Here is a 17,668-nt window from a genome sequence, read left to right as displayed (position 1 = left end):
GAGCCACCTCCATCTTAGCTCCCTGTCAATCATTGTTATAAGCTCCGCCCTTTACACCTGGCAGTCAGTATAGAGAGAGCCGCCTCCACCTTAGCTCCCAGTCAATCATTGTTATAAGCTCTGCCCTTTACACCTGGCAGTCAGTATAGAGAGAGCCACCTCCATCTTAGCTCCCTGTCAATCATTGTTATAAGCTCTGCCCTTTACACCTGTCAGTCAGTATAGAGAGAGCCACCTCCATCTTAGCTCCCTGTCAATCATTGTTATAAGCTCCGCCCTTTACACCTGGCAGTCAGCATAGAGAGAGCCGCCTCCATCTTAGCTCCCTGTCAGTCATTGTTATAAGCTCCGCCCTTTACACCTGGCAGCCAGTATAGAGAGAGCCACCTCCATCTTAGCTCCCTGTCAATCATTGTTATAAGCTCTGCCCTTTACACCTGTCAGTCAGTATAGAGAGAGCCTGCTCCATCTTAGCTCCCTGTCAATCATTGTTATAAGCTCCGCCTGTAACGGACCGTTTCAGCATGAAAGGGGAAAAATCCGTTTAGGCGATAATCCCCTTTTCTGGATACAGGCACAGCTACTGCAGAACACCACACTCCCGATCTGGATACGAAATAACACTCCGAACTGGAACAGCTGAACAAGAAAAGCATACAATCGGCTTACACTCTTGGCAGTCAGCTTACAATCCAATCCCCCCCAAGAACGAGACGACACTTCATTTTGAGGGTTAAGCAGGAACTCAAAACTGGGACACCCAGTCTGGCTTTTATTACCAACAAGTACATACAGGACACTCCCAGGGGGAGGATGAAATTAACCAATCACATGGATGTACCTCCCACACATTTCCTCCCCTTAGATTAACACTTAACACAATTATACTGTACACCTTTTTCCCCAATTCCTGGATGTACCCCAAATACATATGCTACACCTCCAAAATAGGTATCCCCTGATAGCCCTTATTCAGGGGGACAACATATGCAAGAATCAGCCCATTCGGATAAATGGTTCAGGTACTTTATGGGACTTTAAAGTATTGACCGACCGCATGGGTAAAGTATCCGAAAACAGTTCCATGCATTTTGGCCCTGCGGTCGGTCACAAACAGGTGAATGAAACATACGAATTACTGGTGTTATAGAGACTAAGGGGAGTTCGTATGAATCCCCTAGTTCGTACGTTTCTTTCTACCGAACGGCGGGCCGTTCGGTAGTTTCCCCACGAAATCCTGGAAGTCTGGAGGTCTCAGCGGTGTTTGCCTAGTCGAGTGTCCGATTTCAGTTCCAGACACTCGACGGCAAAACACCGCTGTTCGGTAGTTAAAGATGGCCGCCGCCACGTGTTGGTTTCCTGAATGGCGGCCACCCAGAGGACAAAGACCACACTGCACGGATTGCCAATTACCCGTTTGCAACATTGTTGCAAACGGTAATTGGAGGCACACTTAGTCCTGGGTGGTCTGGTTGTTCGGTAGTTTCCTCAATACAAGGAATGGAGTGATTCTACCGAACAATCAGATGAAGGCTGCATATATATATAACCCAGGTTAACTGCATACATAAATACATATACAATATACAGGCAGTACAATAGGATATGCTTCACAGTCTTAAAGGGACAGTAGTCCCAAAATGTCCATCGCTGATTTTAAAGGGCCAGTAGCAGCAATATAAATTAGTAGATGCCCAAATATAGTCTTTAAAGTGCAATATGTCCAGGGGCCATAGTCAGCGGGCAGGAGGCTAGCAGCCAGGCTTCTCCAGCCCACAGTGGCGAAGTTGGTTTCGCCACAATTCTCCCCTTTACCAATTAGACTAACAGGGTATCTGACCTCCTGCCGGTCAGTGCCCTGGTTAGTCCAGCAACCCACCCACAGAACAGAAGTAGTAGAGCAGCCCACCCATAATAAACAGTTACCACACCTGGGTGAGGGAGAATTTTGTCCAAGTTCAGGTGCCTCCCCACGGCTGGGTGAGAGACTGATAGGTTGCCTTGGTGGGTTGCTGAGGGGGCAGAGACCAGCGGTACTCTGTCCTGTTGCCAGCACTACCACGGGAGTAGTCTGGTGGGAGCCTGGCTGCTGGAGACCGACTGTCTCCCCTTTAGATATATCGCTCTGTGGCTGGGGGACAGGACCGACCGTCCCTATCCCTTGTGCTGTAAGTGCAGAGACTACGGTCCCATCTGCACAGATGTGGGGCTTAACATCTCCCCTTGGTGGGTTAGGCTGCCGCTGGAGAGAGGGTGTAACAAGCTCCTCTCTCTGGACGGTAAACTGCCGCTGGGGAGGGGGGTTAGCAGGCTCCTCTCCCTGCCACTCTCTCTGCTGGTGGAAAGGGGGACCAGCTGTCTCCCCTTTCATTCTCTTGTCCGGCTGCTGGGGTGCGAGACTGACTGTCTCTGCTCCCTGCAGGACACACTGCCGCTGGGGAGGATGGACGACACCATCAGCTCCCTGGGGCACGCACTGCCGCTGGGGAGGGAGGACGCTGCTCTCCTCTCCCTTTGCTTCACACTGCCGTCTTGGCATCTCACTTTGCTGCTGGGGGGCAGGATCAACAACCTCTGCCCCCTGTAACTCAGCCTGCCGCTGGGGAGGAAGGACTGCACCTTCGGCTCCCTTGGACACACACGGCTGCTGGGGAGGATGGACGACACCATCAGCTCCCTGGGGCACACATTGCCGCTGGGGAGGGAGGACGCTGCTCTCCTCTCCCTTCCCTTCACACTGCCTTCTTGGCATATCACTTTGCTGCTGGGGGGCAGGAACAACAACCTCTGCCCCCTGTAACTCAGCCTGCCGCTGGGGAGGAAGGACTGCACCTTCGGCTCCCTTGGACACACACGGCTGCTGGGGAGGATGGACGACACCATCAGCTCCCTGGGGCACACATTGCCGCTGGGGAGGGAGGACGCTGCTCTCCTCTCCCTTCACTTCACACTGCCTTCTTGGCATATCCCTTTGCTGCTGGGGGGCAGGAACAACAACCTCTGCCCCCTGTAACTCAGCCTGCCGCTGGGGAGGAAGGACTGCACCTTCGGCTCCCTTGGACACACACGGCTGCTGGGGAGGATGGACGACACCATCAGCTCCCTGGGGCACACATTGCCGCTGGGGAGGGAGGACGCTGCTCTCCTCTCCCTTCACTTCACACTGCCTTCTTGGCATATCCCTTTGCTGCTGGGGGGCAGGAACAACAACCTCTGCCCCCTGTAACTCAGCCTGCCGCTGGGGAGGAAGGACTGCACCTTCGGCTCCCTTGGACACACACGGCTGCTGGGGAGGATGGACGACACCATCAGCTCCCTGGGCCACACATTGCCGCTGGGGAGGGAGGTCTGCAAACCCCCTGGCCCGCTCTGATTCCCACGGCAAGTACTCTCGCACTGCTTTCTTCACACGCTGTATTAGATCCTCTGAGAGGTTGGGTCCGCATATAGCCAGCACCGCGGTGACCTCTCTGTCATACGCCTCTTGAGTGTAGCTGGGTGCCATGCTTGCTCTGCTGCAGTTGGTTCCTTGTAGATAGGGGCGCTGTACGGGTACTGGCGTTGCCCTCACTTTGTAATCCAGGAATGGTGTTGTCTGTAGCTGTCCCTCTGGTTGTAGGAACGATCCCGCCGCTTGCCACCAATTGTAACGGACCGTTTCACTTACAAGAGGATAAAACCCAGTTTAGGCGATAATCCCCTTTCCAGATGCACGGGCAGCTACTGCAAACACCATTCTCCCGACTGGAACCACACGAACACTGGGACAGCTGAACAAGAAAAGCAGACATCGGCTTACACTCTTGGCAGTCGGCATACAATCCCATTCCCCCAAAGACCGAGACGACACTTCATTTTGAGGGTTAAGCAGGAACTCAAAACTGGGACACCCAGTCTGGCTTTTATTACCAACAAGTACATACAGGACACTCCCAGGGGGAGGATGAAATTAACCAATCACATGGATGTACCTCCCACACATTTCCTCCCCTTAGATTAACACTTAACACAATTATACTGTACACCTTTTTCCCCAATTCCTGGATGTACCCCAAATACATATGCTACACTTCCAAAACAGGTATCCCCTGATAGCCCTTATTCAGGGGGACAACATATGCAAGAATCAGCCCATTCGGATAAATGGTTCAGGAGTTATGGGACTTTAAAGTATTGACCGACCGCATGGGTAAAGTATCCGAAAACAGTTCCATGCATTTTGGCCCTGCGGTCGGTCACAAACAGGTGAATGAAACATACGAATTACTGGTGTTATAGAGACTAAGGGGAGTTCGTATGAATTCCCATAGTTCGTACGTTTCTTTCTACCGAACGGCGGGCCGTTCGGTAGTTTCCCCACGAAATCCTGGAAGTCTGGAGGTCTCAGCGGTGTTTGCCTAGTCGAGTGTCCGATTTCAGTTCCAGACACTCGACGGCAAAACACCGCTGTTCGGTAGTTAAAGATGGCCGCCGCCGCGTGTTGGTTTCCTGAATGGCGGCCACCCAGAGGACAAAGACCACACTGCACGGATTGCCAATTACCCGTTTGCAACATTGTTGCAAACGGTAATTGGAGGCACACTTAGTCCTGGGTGGTCTGGTTGTTCGGTAGTTTCCTCAATACAAGGAATGGAGTGATTCTACCGAACAATCAGATGAAGGCTGCATATATATATAACCCAGGTTAACTGCATACATAAATACATATACAATATACAGGCAGTACAATAGGATATGCTTCACAGTCTTAAAGGGACAGTAGTCCCAAAATGTCCATCGCTGATTTTAAAGGGCCAGTAGCAGCAATATAAATTAGTACATGCCCAAATATAGTCTTTAAAGTGCAATATGTCCAGGGGCCATAGTCAGCGGGCAGGAGGCTAGCAGCCAGGCTTCTCCAGCCCACAGTGGCGAAGTTGGTTTCGCCACACCGCCCTTTACACCTGGCAGTCAGTATAGAGAGAGCCACCTCCATCTTAGCTCCCTGTCAATCATTGTTATAAGCTCTGCCCTTTACACCTGGCAGTCAGTATAGAGAGAGCCACCTCCATCTTAGCTCCCTGTCAATCATTGTTATAAGCACCGCCCTTTACATCAGGCAGTCAGTATAGAGAGAGCCACGTCCATCTTAGCTCCCTGTCAATCATTGTTATAAGCTCTGCCCTTTACACCTGGCAGTCAGTATAGAGAGAGCCACCTCCATCTTAGCTCCCTGTCAATCATTGTTATAAGCTCCGCCCTTTACACCTGGCAGTCAGTATAGAGAGAGCCGCCTCCATCTTAGCTCCCTGTCAGTCATTGTTATAAGCTCCGCCCTTTACACCTGGCAGTCAGTATAGAGAGAGCCACCTCCATCTTAGCTCCCTGTCAATCATTGTTATAAGCTCCGCCCTTTACACCTGGCAGTCAGTATAGAGAGAGCCACCTCCATCTTAGCTCCCTGTCAATCATTGTTACACCTGGCAGCCAGTATAGAGAGAGCCTGCTCCATCTTAGCTCCCTGTCAATCATTGTTATAAGCTCCGCCCTTTACACCTGTCAGTCAGTATAGAGAGAGCCACCTCCATCTTAGCTCCCTGTCAGTCATTGTTATAAGCTCTGCCCTTTACACCTGGCAGTCAGTATAGAGAGAGCCACCTCCATCTTAGCTCCCTGTCAATCATTGTTATAAGCTCCGCCCTTTACACCTGGCAGTAAGTATAGAGAGAGCCACCTCTATCTTAGCTCCCTGTCAATCATTGTTATAAGCTCCGCCCTTTACACCTGGGAGTCAGCATAGAGAGAGCCACCTCCATCTTAGCTCCCTGTCAGTCATTGTTATAAGCTCCGCCCTTTACACCTGGCAGTCAGTATAGAGAGAGCCACCTCCATCTTAGCTCCCTGTCAATCATTGTTATAAGCCCCGCCCTTTGCACCTGGCAGTCAGTATAGAGAGAGCCACCTCCATCTTAGCTCCCTGTCAATCATTGTTATAAGCTCCGCCCTTTACACCTGGGAGTCAGCATAGAGAGAGCCACCTCCATCTTAGCTCCCTGTCAATCATTGTTATAAGCTCCACCCCCTTTGCACCTGACAGTCAGTATAGAGAGAGCCACCTCCATCTTAGCTCCCTGTCAATCATTGTTATAAGCTCCGCCCTTTACACCTGCCAGTCAGCAATGTGAGAGCAGACAGAGAGGAGGAGACATGAAATTGTTTCATTACGCAATAGCTAAAATTTTATAAAAATTTAAAATGGAGGGCAAAAAGGTTATTGTTAATAAAAGTAATATTATTATTGTTTATTTTCCGTGTTTTATTCAGTGGTGTACATTTTAGAGAAGTGACTCTTTATATTTACTGTATTTGAGCCATAGAGGATAACTGGGGATAAATCTAAACTTACAAAGTGACTCTGCATGGTTGGATTCAGATATAGATTATATGGAGTTATATAAATGTACTGCTGTCGTAGAGCCTGAGGTTTAACAATCCATCTGTTACATTATCCTCTGTCTCAAAGTCTGCGATGCGTAAAGTCAGGATATTATAGGATTTGATTTCTGGTGGTAAAGGTACTTTATATGTTGTTTATATAATTAATTATCGTTTCTTGTCCTTCCTCCAGTGAACGGCACGCCGCTCTCCATTTGGGGAACGGGCAAACCACGAAGGCAGTTCATATATTCTCTGGTAAGGGTTTGTGGCTACACTTATTGCAGTAAAAGAGTCTGATTTCCAGAATGTTTCCATTGTCTGGGTTCTTTCTTGTCATTTTCCTGCGATCTGAAAGCTAGCGTTGTGTTTGTTTGTCATTGTGTGTGATGTGATATATGTCGGGGGATGAGAGGGAGGTGGGGTGTTTATTGTTCGATAAAGTTATGTTTAACAGGTGTAAACAGAAAGGTAATATTATATATATAATTTGTTATCTAGTCACCATTTTTTTTCTTCTTCTGGTTTTATAATTTAATGAGGATTTAAACACTTCTTTCGTGGTGCCCATAATATGTAAATATTCGATTCCATGTTTTTAAATAGCTCATCTAGTTACTCTGGATTCGGCGGCGAGCTTGCCCCAACATTACTTATAAAGTAAACAGCTGGCGCCCCTCCCACTTTGCGACGCAGCGAGCTGGCGCCCCTCCCACTTTGCGACGCAGCGAGCTGGCGCCCCTCCCACTTTGCGACGCAGCGAGCTGGCGCCCCTCCCACTTTGCGACGCAGCGAGCTGGCGCCCCTCCCACTTTGCGATGCAGTGAGCTGGCGCCCCTCCCACTTTGCCGTGCAGTGAGTGTGGTGGTGTCCCCTTCTGAAGATGGGCTCCTACCGCCTAGGTCACCCCTTCCAGTTGTGATCAGCTCCAGAGTGATTATAGCTTCTTCCACAGGTTACCGCGGTATCACCCAAACACTAGAGGCTTAGTGAAGGGTAAAGAAGACCCACTTATATACACAGCAAGGGTACAGACAAGCACGCCCAGAACACTCCCACAACATGCCCATGAATCTCTTGTGTCAGCATGACTAAGCATAAAAATATAAAACATAAAAAACCTATAGGAACCCACACATGCCATACAGACCCAGAAAGGTCTTCCTGGAGCGCCCATTGTGTCCGAAAAGCGCCCGGATCGGATATTGCTAGCTCGAATTCGGTGGAAGTCCAAAGTTCAGCGGGATGTGGCTTGCCCCCGATCCGGCACAGAGTTCTAACAGGCTGAATAAGATTTCCCGGTCATGCCCACTATACCTCAGCAGCTAGGGAAGGCTGTTAGCAAGACCCTGATTGGGTGTCCCGTCACACAATTAAACCTTTGATATTTCCATCCCTGCTGTAACCAATTTCTTCTCTCCTAGGATCTGGCGCGGCTGTTTATCTGGGTCCTCAGAGAATACAATGAGGTGGATCCCATCATCCTTTCCGGTAAGAAGAGTCCACCTCGTACAGACTGACCGACAGCGCCCTGTGCGGACAGACCGTCTCCACCCTACCCACGCACAGCCCTCTGTTAGTGTATGCTCAGTTCCAGCACACAGCGCTCTGTTGGTGTATACTCAGTTCCAGCACGCACAGCTCTCCTTGTGTATACTCAGTTCCAGCACACACAGCGCTCTACTTGTGTATACTCAGTTCCAGCACACACAGCGCTCTCCTTGTGTATACTCAGTTCCAGCACACACAGCGCTCTCCTTGTGTATACTCAGTTCCAGCACACACAGCGCTCTCCTTGTGTATACTCAGTTCCAGCACACAGCGCTCTGTTAGTGTATACTCAGTTCCAGCACGCACAGCGCTCTCCTTGTGTATACTCAGTTCCAGCACACACAGCGCTCTCCTTGTGTATACTCAGTTCCAGCACACACAGCTCTCTCCTTGTGTATACTCATTTCCAGCACACACAGCGCTCTCCTTGTGTATACTCAGTTCCAGCACACAGCGCTCTGTTAGTGTATACTCAGTTCCAGCACGCACAGCGCTCTCCTTGTGTATACTCAGTTCCAGCACACACAGCGCTCTCCTTGTGTATACTCAGTTCCAGCACACACAGCTCTCTCCTTGTGTATACTCAGTTCCAGCACACACAGCGCTCTCCTTGTGTATACTCAGTTCCAGCCCCCCCAGCGCTCTCCTTGTGTATACTCAGTTCCAGCACACACAGCGCTCTCCTTGTGTATACTCAGTTCCAGCACACAGCGCTCTGTTAGTGTATACTCAGTTCCAGCACACACAGCGCTCTCCTTGTGTATACTCAGTTCCAGCACACACAGCGCTCTCCTTGTGTATACTCAGTTCCAGCACACACAGCTCTCTCCTTGTGTATACTCAGTTCCAGCACACACAGCTGTCTCCTTGTGTATACTCAGTTCCAGCACACACAGCGCTCTCCTTGTGTATACTCAGTTCCAGCACACACAGCTCTCTCCTTGTGTATACTCAGTTCCAGCACACACAGCTCTCTCCTTGTGTATACTCAGTTCCAGCACACACAGCGCTCTCCTTGTGTATACTCAGTTCCAGCACACACAGCGCTCTCCTTGTGTATACTCAGTTCCAGCACACACAGCTGTCTCCTTGTGTATACTCAGTTCCAGCACACACAGTGCTCTCCTTGTGTATACTCAGTTCCAGCACACACAGCTCTCTCCTTGTGTATACTCAGTTCCAACACACACAGTGCTCTCCTTGTGTATACTCAGTTCCAGCACACAGCTCTCTCCTTGTGTATACTCAGTTCCAGCACACACAGCTCTCTCCTTGTGTATACTCAGTTCCAGCACGCACAGCTCTCTCCTTGTGTATACTCAGTTCCAGCACACACAGCTCTCTCCTTGTGTATACTCAGTTCCAGCACGCACAGCTCTCTCCTTGTGTATACTCAGTTCCAGCACACACAGCTCTCTCCTTGTGTATACTCAGTCCCAGCACACACAGCTCTCTCCTTGTGTATACTCAGTTCCAGCACACACAGTGCTCTCCTTGTGTATACTCAGTTCCAGCACACACAGCGCTCTCCTTGTGTATACTCAGTTCCAGCACACACAGCGCTCTCCTTGTGTATACTCAGTTCCAGCACACAGCGCTGTCCTTGTGTATACTCAGTTCCAGCACACAGCGCTCTCCTTGTGTATACTCAGTTCCAGCACACACAGTGCTCTCCTTGTGTATACTCAGTTCCAGCACACACAGCTCTCTCCTTGTGTATACTCAGTTCCAGCACACACAGCGCTCTCCTTGTATATACTCAGTTCCAGCACACACAGCGCTCTCCTTGTGTATACTCAGTTCCAGCACACACAGCGCTCTCCTTGTGTATACTCAGTTCCAGCACACAGCACCTTGTTAGTGTATACTCAGTTCCAGCACACACAGTGCTCTCCTTGTGTATACTCAGTTCCAGCACACACAGCTCTCTCCTTGTGTATACTCAGTTCCAGCACACACAGCGCTCTCCTTGTGTATACTCAGTTCCAGCACACACAGCTCTCTCCTTGTGTATACTCAGTTCCAGCACACACAGCGCTCTCCTTGTGTATACTCAGTTCCAGCACACAGCGCTCTCCTTGTGTATACTCAGTTCCAGCACACAGCGCTCTCCTTGTGTATACTCAGTTCCAGCACACACAGCGCTCTCCTTGTGTATACTCAGTTCCAGCACACACAGCTCTCTCCTTGTGTATACTCAGTTCCAGCACACAGCTCTCTCCTTGTGTATACTCAGTTCCAGCACACACAGCGCTCTCCTTGTATATACTCAGTTCCAGCACACACAGCTCTCTCCTTGTGTATACTCAGTTCCAGCACACACAGCGCTCTCCTTGTGTATACTCAGTTCCAGCACACACAGCTCTCTCCTTGTGTATACTCAGTTCCAGCACACACAGCTCTCTCCTTGTGTATACTCAGTTCCAGCACGCACAGCGCTCTCCTTGTGTATACTCAGTTCCAGCACACACAGTGCTCTCCTTGTGTATACTCAGTTCCAGCACACATAGCGCTCTCCTTGTGTATACTCAGTTCCAGCACACACAGTGCTCTCCTTGTGTATACTCAGTTCCAGCACACATAGCGCTCTCCTTGTGTATACTCAGTTCCAGCACACACAGTGCTCTCCTTGTGTATACTCAGTTCCAGCACACACAGCGCTCTCCTTGTGTATACTCAGTTCCAGCACACACAGCTCTCTCCTTGTGTATACTCAGTTCCAGCACACACAGCTCTCTCCTTGTCTATACTCAGTTCCAGCACACAGCGCTCTGTTAGTGTATACTCAGTTCCAGCACACAGCACCTTGTTAGTGTATACTCAGTTCCAGTTGTACGCAGACTGTCTGCCTCATGTTAGATGCTTATTATGTGCTGATTCTCGTGTCGTTACAGTTGGTGAAGAGGATGAGGTGTCTATAAAGGAAGCTGCAGAAAGCATAGTTTCCGCCGTGGACTTCAAGGGCGAAGTGATCGTATCCTTCTTATGGCCAATGTTTGGATTGCTACTGGGTATCAGATCCAGTGAGCACAAAATGCACACAATACACCAGGAAGTCAGCGCTAATTAACAGACAATATGTAAATAGGCAGCAACCCAAACAAAGGGAACCCCTCAAATCCTTCGACAACTCCTACTTCGATGGAGTAGGGCTGTGCCAATAAAGATAAAAAGTCTCACTAGAGTAACAATAGACAGTCAGGGATACTTGATAGAATGTCTCAAGATGTTTGTTAGTATATGGAGACAAAAAGAGAAACGGAGGCAACCAATAGTGCAATAAGTCTAAAATCCTAAATACAATATAGTGGCAAGAGGTAGAAAACTCACATTTAAAAGAGCTATAGCCAATTCTGGTGTGAAGGGCGTACAGCGGGATAATACCCGCTTATGGGATGTGTAGAGAACGTGTGTCCGTCAACACCGTCTGGTCATCTAAGGCTCCAAAGAGGAATAAAAAAGGCAACAATAGTGCTCTCAATTATGATAACAATGATGTAAAAGTAGATAAAATAATACTCACAAGCACAGAGCAGAAACACTGCTCTATTGGTAAAGCGTTGGTAATATGATCCCCACCTTGGATTGCTTTGAGGATCAGTAAAATGCCAAACAAAAGTGCATAGAAAATGCAATAAAAAGAGGATTGGCACAACAAAGTAACCAAAAGACTTTTATTGATCTAAACTACACAATTTAAAACCATTACGCCTATCACCATATGTGGCTTCTTCAAATGGGATAAAAATAATAATCTGGCAAAGGATGTTTAGATAGGGGTCAAATGATTTAAAATGCATTTAGCCAATTAGGAATTAGTATATGACAAACACATAAAAATATACAAAGGATAACTATATATAAAGCATATAAGTATAGGACATGCTATGAGTGCAAGCATCTTTAAAAACGAAGGTGTAGTGAGTGGGAATAATAATTTACAGAACATCACGTGACGTGAGGGTAGTAAGCGTCATGGGGAGTATGGAAAGGTAGTTCGTCCGCCTGTTGGCATGACGAAAGAGGGCCGGACCTTGCAGGGAGCGTGCATGTTTACAGGCACGCGGGTCCACCCAGGGGTGTTAGCTGATCGCACATCAGACGTGCGGTTGGCTGAAAGAAAAGGTTTGGCGAGTGCCGGCAGCCATCTTGCGGCTGGCGGAACTCGGCAAACAAAAAATAGGGAAAGAGAGTGTACGCGCGGCCAGCGCGTGTGACATAAGCACCAGTCAGCCGCGTACAGAGCATGTGCGGCCAGCTGAGTGGGGTTGGCGAGTGCCGGATGCCATCTTGTGGTTGGCGGCACTCGTCCATTGCAGAATAAGCTATGATAGAAAACATATATGTACAGAGCAGTAGTGCCAAGAGAGAGAGAGGGGGGAAGGGTGGGAAATAATGGTCAGAGAAAGAAAAAGTGAGCACAAAGCCTGCAGATAGCAGGGACGGAGTCCTATTTAATTACAGTTTTACATACAACGAAGGGTAGTAAGATACCTGGAATATCCTTCTGATAGAAGAAGTAATGAGTAACCGAGATAAAGGTTTCTAGATAGTCGTCCAGGAGTAGCAGGAATGGAAATGTGCAACTGGCAAACTAAGGCAAGTCGGTAAAATCGGCTTTCACCATGGGGAAGGTAGATGGGCCAGATGGTTAAAAGAGGAGAGAAAATGGTGATTAAAGTAGACGTCGAGATGTAGGTGGGATAGATGCTGTGATAGTGACGGTGGAGGTTAAGGAACGTCCGTCTTATTATAATGTATGCATGTTTGTTGTTTATTTTCGTAACTAGGTCCAGCGGTTAATCCAAGTCAGCCGTTTAATGGAGATTTTGTTGTATAACTTGTGGTATGAGCTATGTTTGTTGCATATTTCCCTCCATTGCCCCTTGCACCCTCAGAAAATAAACAATTTTTTCTTAATTAACTCTTGACAACAGTTTGACAGCACAAAATCTGACGGGCAGTTCAAAAAGACGGCAAGTAACAGCAAACTGAGAAAGTACCTTCCTGGATTTCAGTTCACGCCTTTCAATCAAGGTAACGCAGTTGGCAGATCCATGAGTTAATACTTGGCTGCTGTGCCTTGCTATGTTATGGGTTAGAGAATATGCATTGGGATTGTGGTGATGGTGATGCAATCAGCCATCATGTGACTGCACTCGGCTTCATTTAGCTCTGGAGCAAAGCTGCTGCACACCTCAGTTTAATGGGTGCTTCGTTGTCCTTATCCAGAAAAGTGCAGATCTCTAGAGAAATAGGCACTCTTATAAATTAATTCATGAACACGCCTTGGGAAGTCAAAATGAGAGGCTTCATCATTCACTCAACCAGAAGTGAAATCTTCCTCATGGCGCTAAGACTTATGATTACCTAGGATAAGCATTGTGTTGGGCAGTTGCCGCGTTTGCAGAAGTGGCTGCGCATGCACATATTCCATCAGGACAGGAAGGAGAGACGGTCGTTATTGGCAGTCTTCCCAGGTCGGAGCAAAATAGGATGGGCACCTAGTACCTATGGTTAAAAAGAACACTCCAACCCTTATGATAGAATATTGTTTTTTAACTTTGGACTGTTCCTTTCAGTAATCTAGTTATCATAGTGAGGGTTAAAATCTCGCCAATCCGTTGCTTTGTCTAGTGAGGTTTAACACAAGCTTTCCTATGTTTTCTGTATCATTTCAGCCATCCAGGAGACGTGTAAATGGTTCAGTGCGAATTATGAGCAAGCCAGGAAGTGAGACCGATCGTTTAATAAATCTGCTTCGTAGAACATAATAATTACATGCTCTGTTTTGGAGCTCGGCAACTTTCAAACAGCGGCTCTTGGCTTCTAGGTTTGGTGGCAGAAGTGGGATAAATGATTAACAAAATTAGAAATTGTGCTGGTAGATGGGACTTTGATTATACACATAATGGATGAGTTTATATTCAGAATCAATAATGACGTGTCTGTCAAGGCAAGTCGAACATTGTAACCGCATCTACCAATCCTGATCAGCTGTTACCGGACACGGACGGATCTTTCTTATATTTAATACAGCGCTATTTATTTACATGGTTGGAGTGTTAATTACCTACAGGTTTAGGTGAAAATTTAAGTGAAAACTTAATCTTGTTTACTAGGAATAAAACGTGTTACGGTAGCATCTGTAAATGTTATCACTTTGATTTTTGATATCATTTTGCTAATTTTCTTACACATGATATTTTTTCCTCTGTTTGTAAAAAATATCTGGAAATGGGTTCAATTGTGTTATTTTTCTATTGTAAAATAAAGCGAGCTAGCTACAATTCTTGTTGAATGTTTTTGTAATATATATATAAAAAAATGGCCCCAAATGAGTGGGTATTTATCTTCTATTTCCGTAGTCAAAGCTTTCAGTTGGCAAACCTTTCTGTGGATGATTTCAAGTTTAGCTAAAATAGCTTTCCCTTTTATTTGTACAGTGGTTATGGTGCTTAGTGACTCTTTAATGTCTATATTAAATCTGTTTCTCGCTACTAAACTACCAGGGCAGTGGATGCTATCATGTTGAATAAGGCTCTGGATACATTGTACATGGTCAGGATCCTTCCAGTTCACATACGTAAGGCCACAATGCATTTGGCCCTGTGCGATGAGATTGAAATCATGGGATGGACGAGGTAATTTGCATGAAATGTAACCTTATCCTCAATATTAAAAAATGGAACCTTATATGAAAAAGTAGATAATTAAATAATTAAGAGCTTATTAATGTGTTGGTAAGTGTCAAATTTCCAAAGTGAAGATCGATCCCCCTTTCTAGGAGATGCATAATCTGTGATGTCACTGCCTGACCAGAGAGTAATGTAATGGCAGCACGGAGAGGGTGTCTGGGTAATGTCTGAGTTTAGGGGCAGCTCAGAAATGACATCACACTAACTACCCCAATATAAAGGGCATTAACCTGGAAATGTTGCAATTTTCCTTTTTTTGGTACCACATTGCTGTTGGTTTAAGGCTATTCATTGAACAGCGGTACAGTAGCAGAGTATAAAGATTTGTATACTCATTCCAGTTGATCCAATTTGGACATTCTAGTTTAGGGAATCTCCCGTAATGCACAGTAAGTGTGTTCTGACTCCCAGTCTCTGCTCAGATTATGTGGTGCTGTTACTTGCATTGTGCCTGCTGTGAGGATATTTATGGGGTGATAAACATTAAAATAATTTCCTAAAAATTATCAAAAATTAATTTAATTTCTATTACATAAAATATTGGCACTGTTCCCCTTGATTAATAAAGAGTTACCCACTATTTTAACTCATAGACCCTGACGCACGTTTTATTAGAGAATGTGATTGTGTGAAATACAAAAACTAATTATAAAAAATACAATTTGGTACAAATCATTTTTTGTTTCATTCCAATTTTATTGGTTGATATCAAAAATAGGGGATACAGAAAGAAACGGGGGGTGGGGGAAATCAGGGGTATTGTGACAAATACTTAATATGTAACATTTGTGACAACCAGTGAATATTTAGATATAACATATGGCAACCGTTTTGACACAATTTCAGATAGCTCTGTAACGGACCGTTTCACTTACAAGAGGATAAAACCCAGTTTAGGCGATAATCCCCTTTTCAGATGCACAGGCAGCTACTGCAAGCACCAATCTCCCGGACTGCAAACTGTACAAATCTTCCAACTCCCGAACCTGAAACACACGAACCCTGGAATAGCTGAACAGGAAAAGCATATAATCCGCTTACACTCCTGGCAGTCAGCATACAATCCAATTCCCCCAAAAACGAGACCACACATCGGTTTGTGGGTCAAGCAGAATCTCTGGACTGGCACATCCAGCCTGGCTTTTATTACAAGAGTACACATACAGGCCACACCCAGGGGGAGGCATAAAATAACCAATGACATAGATGTTACCTCCCACACATCCCCTCCCCTTCGTATGACACAATCCCATTATTCATACAGTTTAAAATATACTTTTTACACAATATTTATAACTTCAAAACCATACATCACATTCACACAAAATTACATATCCACAATCAATCCATTCAGGGGAACAACATATTAAAATATGGCATGGATCAGACCAGGGGTTCAAAAGTTACTAAAAGTATCTTTTGTCCCTTACTAGCCGCATGGCAAACCGGTTTAGACAGGTTTTACATAGGCCTCTATCCTGGAGACAAAGAGGAAAGTAATCCAATTATCCAGGGCTAGAAGCAGACTCCATTAACCACATGGTTGCAGAAAGACATAAAACACTTTAAAATACAGAGTCACCTTTTACACATAACACACAGACATTTCACATATCCCCAGATAGCTGGGATCTGAGCGCACAAAACTACCGAATAGCGCGCAGATCCTATTCACACAGTTCAATTGCCATGGAGCTAAAGTCTTTCCCTTAGTCTTTCATTATATGAATAGGCTCCATGGCATAGCTATCTGGGTTAACACATTCACATAAAGTCTGGTCCATAGTCCAAAGGCAAGAGGCGGGCAAGCAGCCCCCTCCAAGGACACGTGGCGAGGTCGGTTTCGCCACAAGCTCATATGCCCAAAACAGTTCCATGAAATCAGGGCTAACAGTTGGTCTAGTTCGGTAGTTTTTAAACCGAATGGGAGGCAAGTAAACACAAAGTTTCTAAGAGGTTCCTGGACTGGGGATGAGCATAGCACAAGGAAGGAAAAATAGGGGTTTTGTCACATAGCTCCCACCAGTTCCATGAGACGGCATACCCAAACAAGTTGGCTTGGGGATGTCCGGTCAAGTTGGTTATTTTTCTAGCTCCGGAAAGTTCTGAACCAGGGGCACCCAGGGCAAGCCTCTAATGGCGGTTGGGGAGATTTAATTCCCGTATATGGCCCATAGTCAGTGGGCAGTCCACACTCCTCCAGGATCCGGTAGCGAACGATATTGTATTTGTTAATTGCAATATTAAAGGTATTTTTCCTGTGAGAATTGTAGCCAGAGTTAACTTAATGATTCAAACTGGCCGCAAAAGTTTTTATTGCTGTAAGCTGCGTGGTTGTGTGATGCTGGGATGATGCGATGTGTTCTGTGTAAAGGGATTTCAAAGAGATGTTGAGTACTGTGTTAAATGTCTAGCAAAGCTGAAAGGGCTCTGTAGTTAATCTTGCTGAAATTTGCCCACGAACTGGACTGACCCCACTAGCTAAATCCATGGAGCTACTTCTGGACAGATTTCTGACAAACAGTCTGTGAAAAACTCTTTGGCTCCATGGCGATTTGACGGTGTTCGTGGGATCTGAGCGCAGTTCGAATGTGGGGGTTCCATTCGGTGAAATATAAGTGATGTATTTTGTTACATTTGTAAAATGGAAATATTTTCTCTACCTGGAGATAATTAAGTTTACTGCAGCCACTTACCCCAATTATCTCCAGGATAGAGAGGAGGGATTTCTCTGTTTATGTGGGAGTGTTTCATATTTTACTGTATGAGGATTGGTTACTGTAACTTGTTTCAGTCCTCCACAAGTGGGAGTATCCCTTGGTGGAAGACCATAAAAGGCCAAGCTGTGGCCACCATTAAACAGATCGTTTTACCCCTTCATGAAGTCTTGGCTCATGCTTGGGGCATTGGGAGCTATAATTTACTACACCTTCTGCTACACTTGGATTTCAGGAGATTATGCATGGATATACTCTGCTGGAGTATAAGGGATCCATTAAATCTGT

General features: G+C 46.5%; 1 protein-coding gene across 1 annotated transcript in view; it reads left to right on the top strand.

Annotated features, from left to right (window-relative positions):
• GFUS (GDP-L-fucose synthase) overlaps positions 1–14,255 on the top strand; it is a 35,244-nt gene extending 20,989 nt beyond the window's left edge. The window contains exons 6-10 of the mRNA XM_063450979.1: positions 6,608–6,672; positions 7,839–7,905; positions 10,860–10,939; positions 12,903–13,002; positions 13,647–14,255. Of these exons, the coding sequence (XP_063307049.1) occupies positions 6,608–6,672; positions 7,839–7,905; positions 10,860–10,939; positions 12,903–13,002; positions 13,647–13,702 (368 nt within the window). The 3' untranslated portion in view covers positions 13,703–14,255. The remainder of the gene's footprint in view (positions 1–6,607; positions 6,673–7,838; positions 7,906–10,859; positions 10,940–12,902; positions 13,003–13,646) is intronic.
• The last annotated feature ends 3,413 nt before the right edge of the window (positions 14,256–17,668 follow it).

This window comes from Pelobates fuscus, chromosome 4 (assembly GCF_036172605.1).
Source record: "Pelobates fuscus isolate aPelFus1 chromosome 4, aPelFus1.pri, whole genome shotgun sequence".
Lineage (NCBI taxonomy): Eukaryota > Metazoa > Chordata > Amphibia > Anura > Pelobatidae > Pelobates > Pelobates fuscus.
This window is presented reverse-complemented; position numbering and strand designations above follow the sequence as displayed.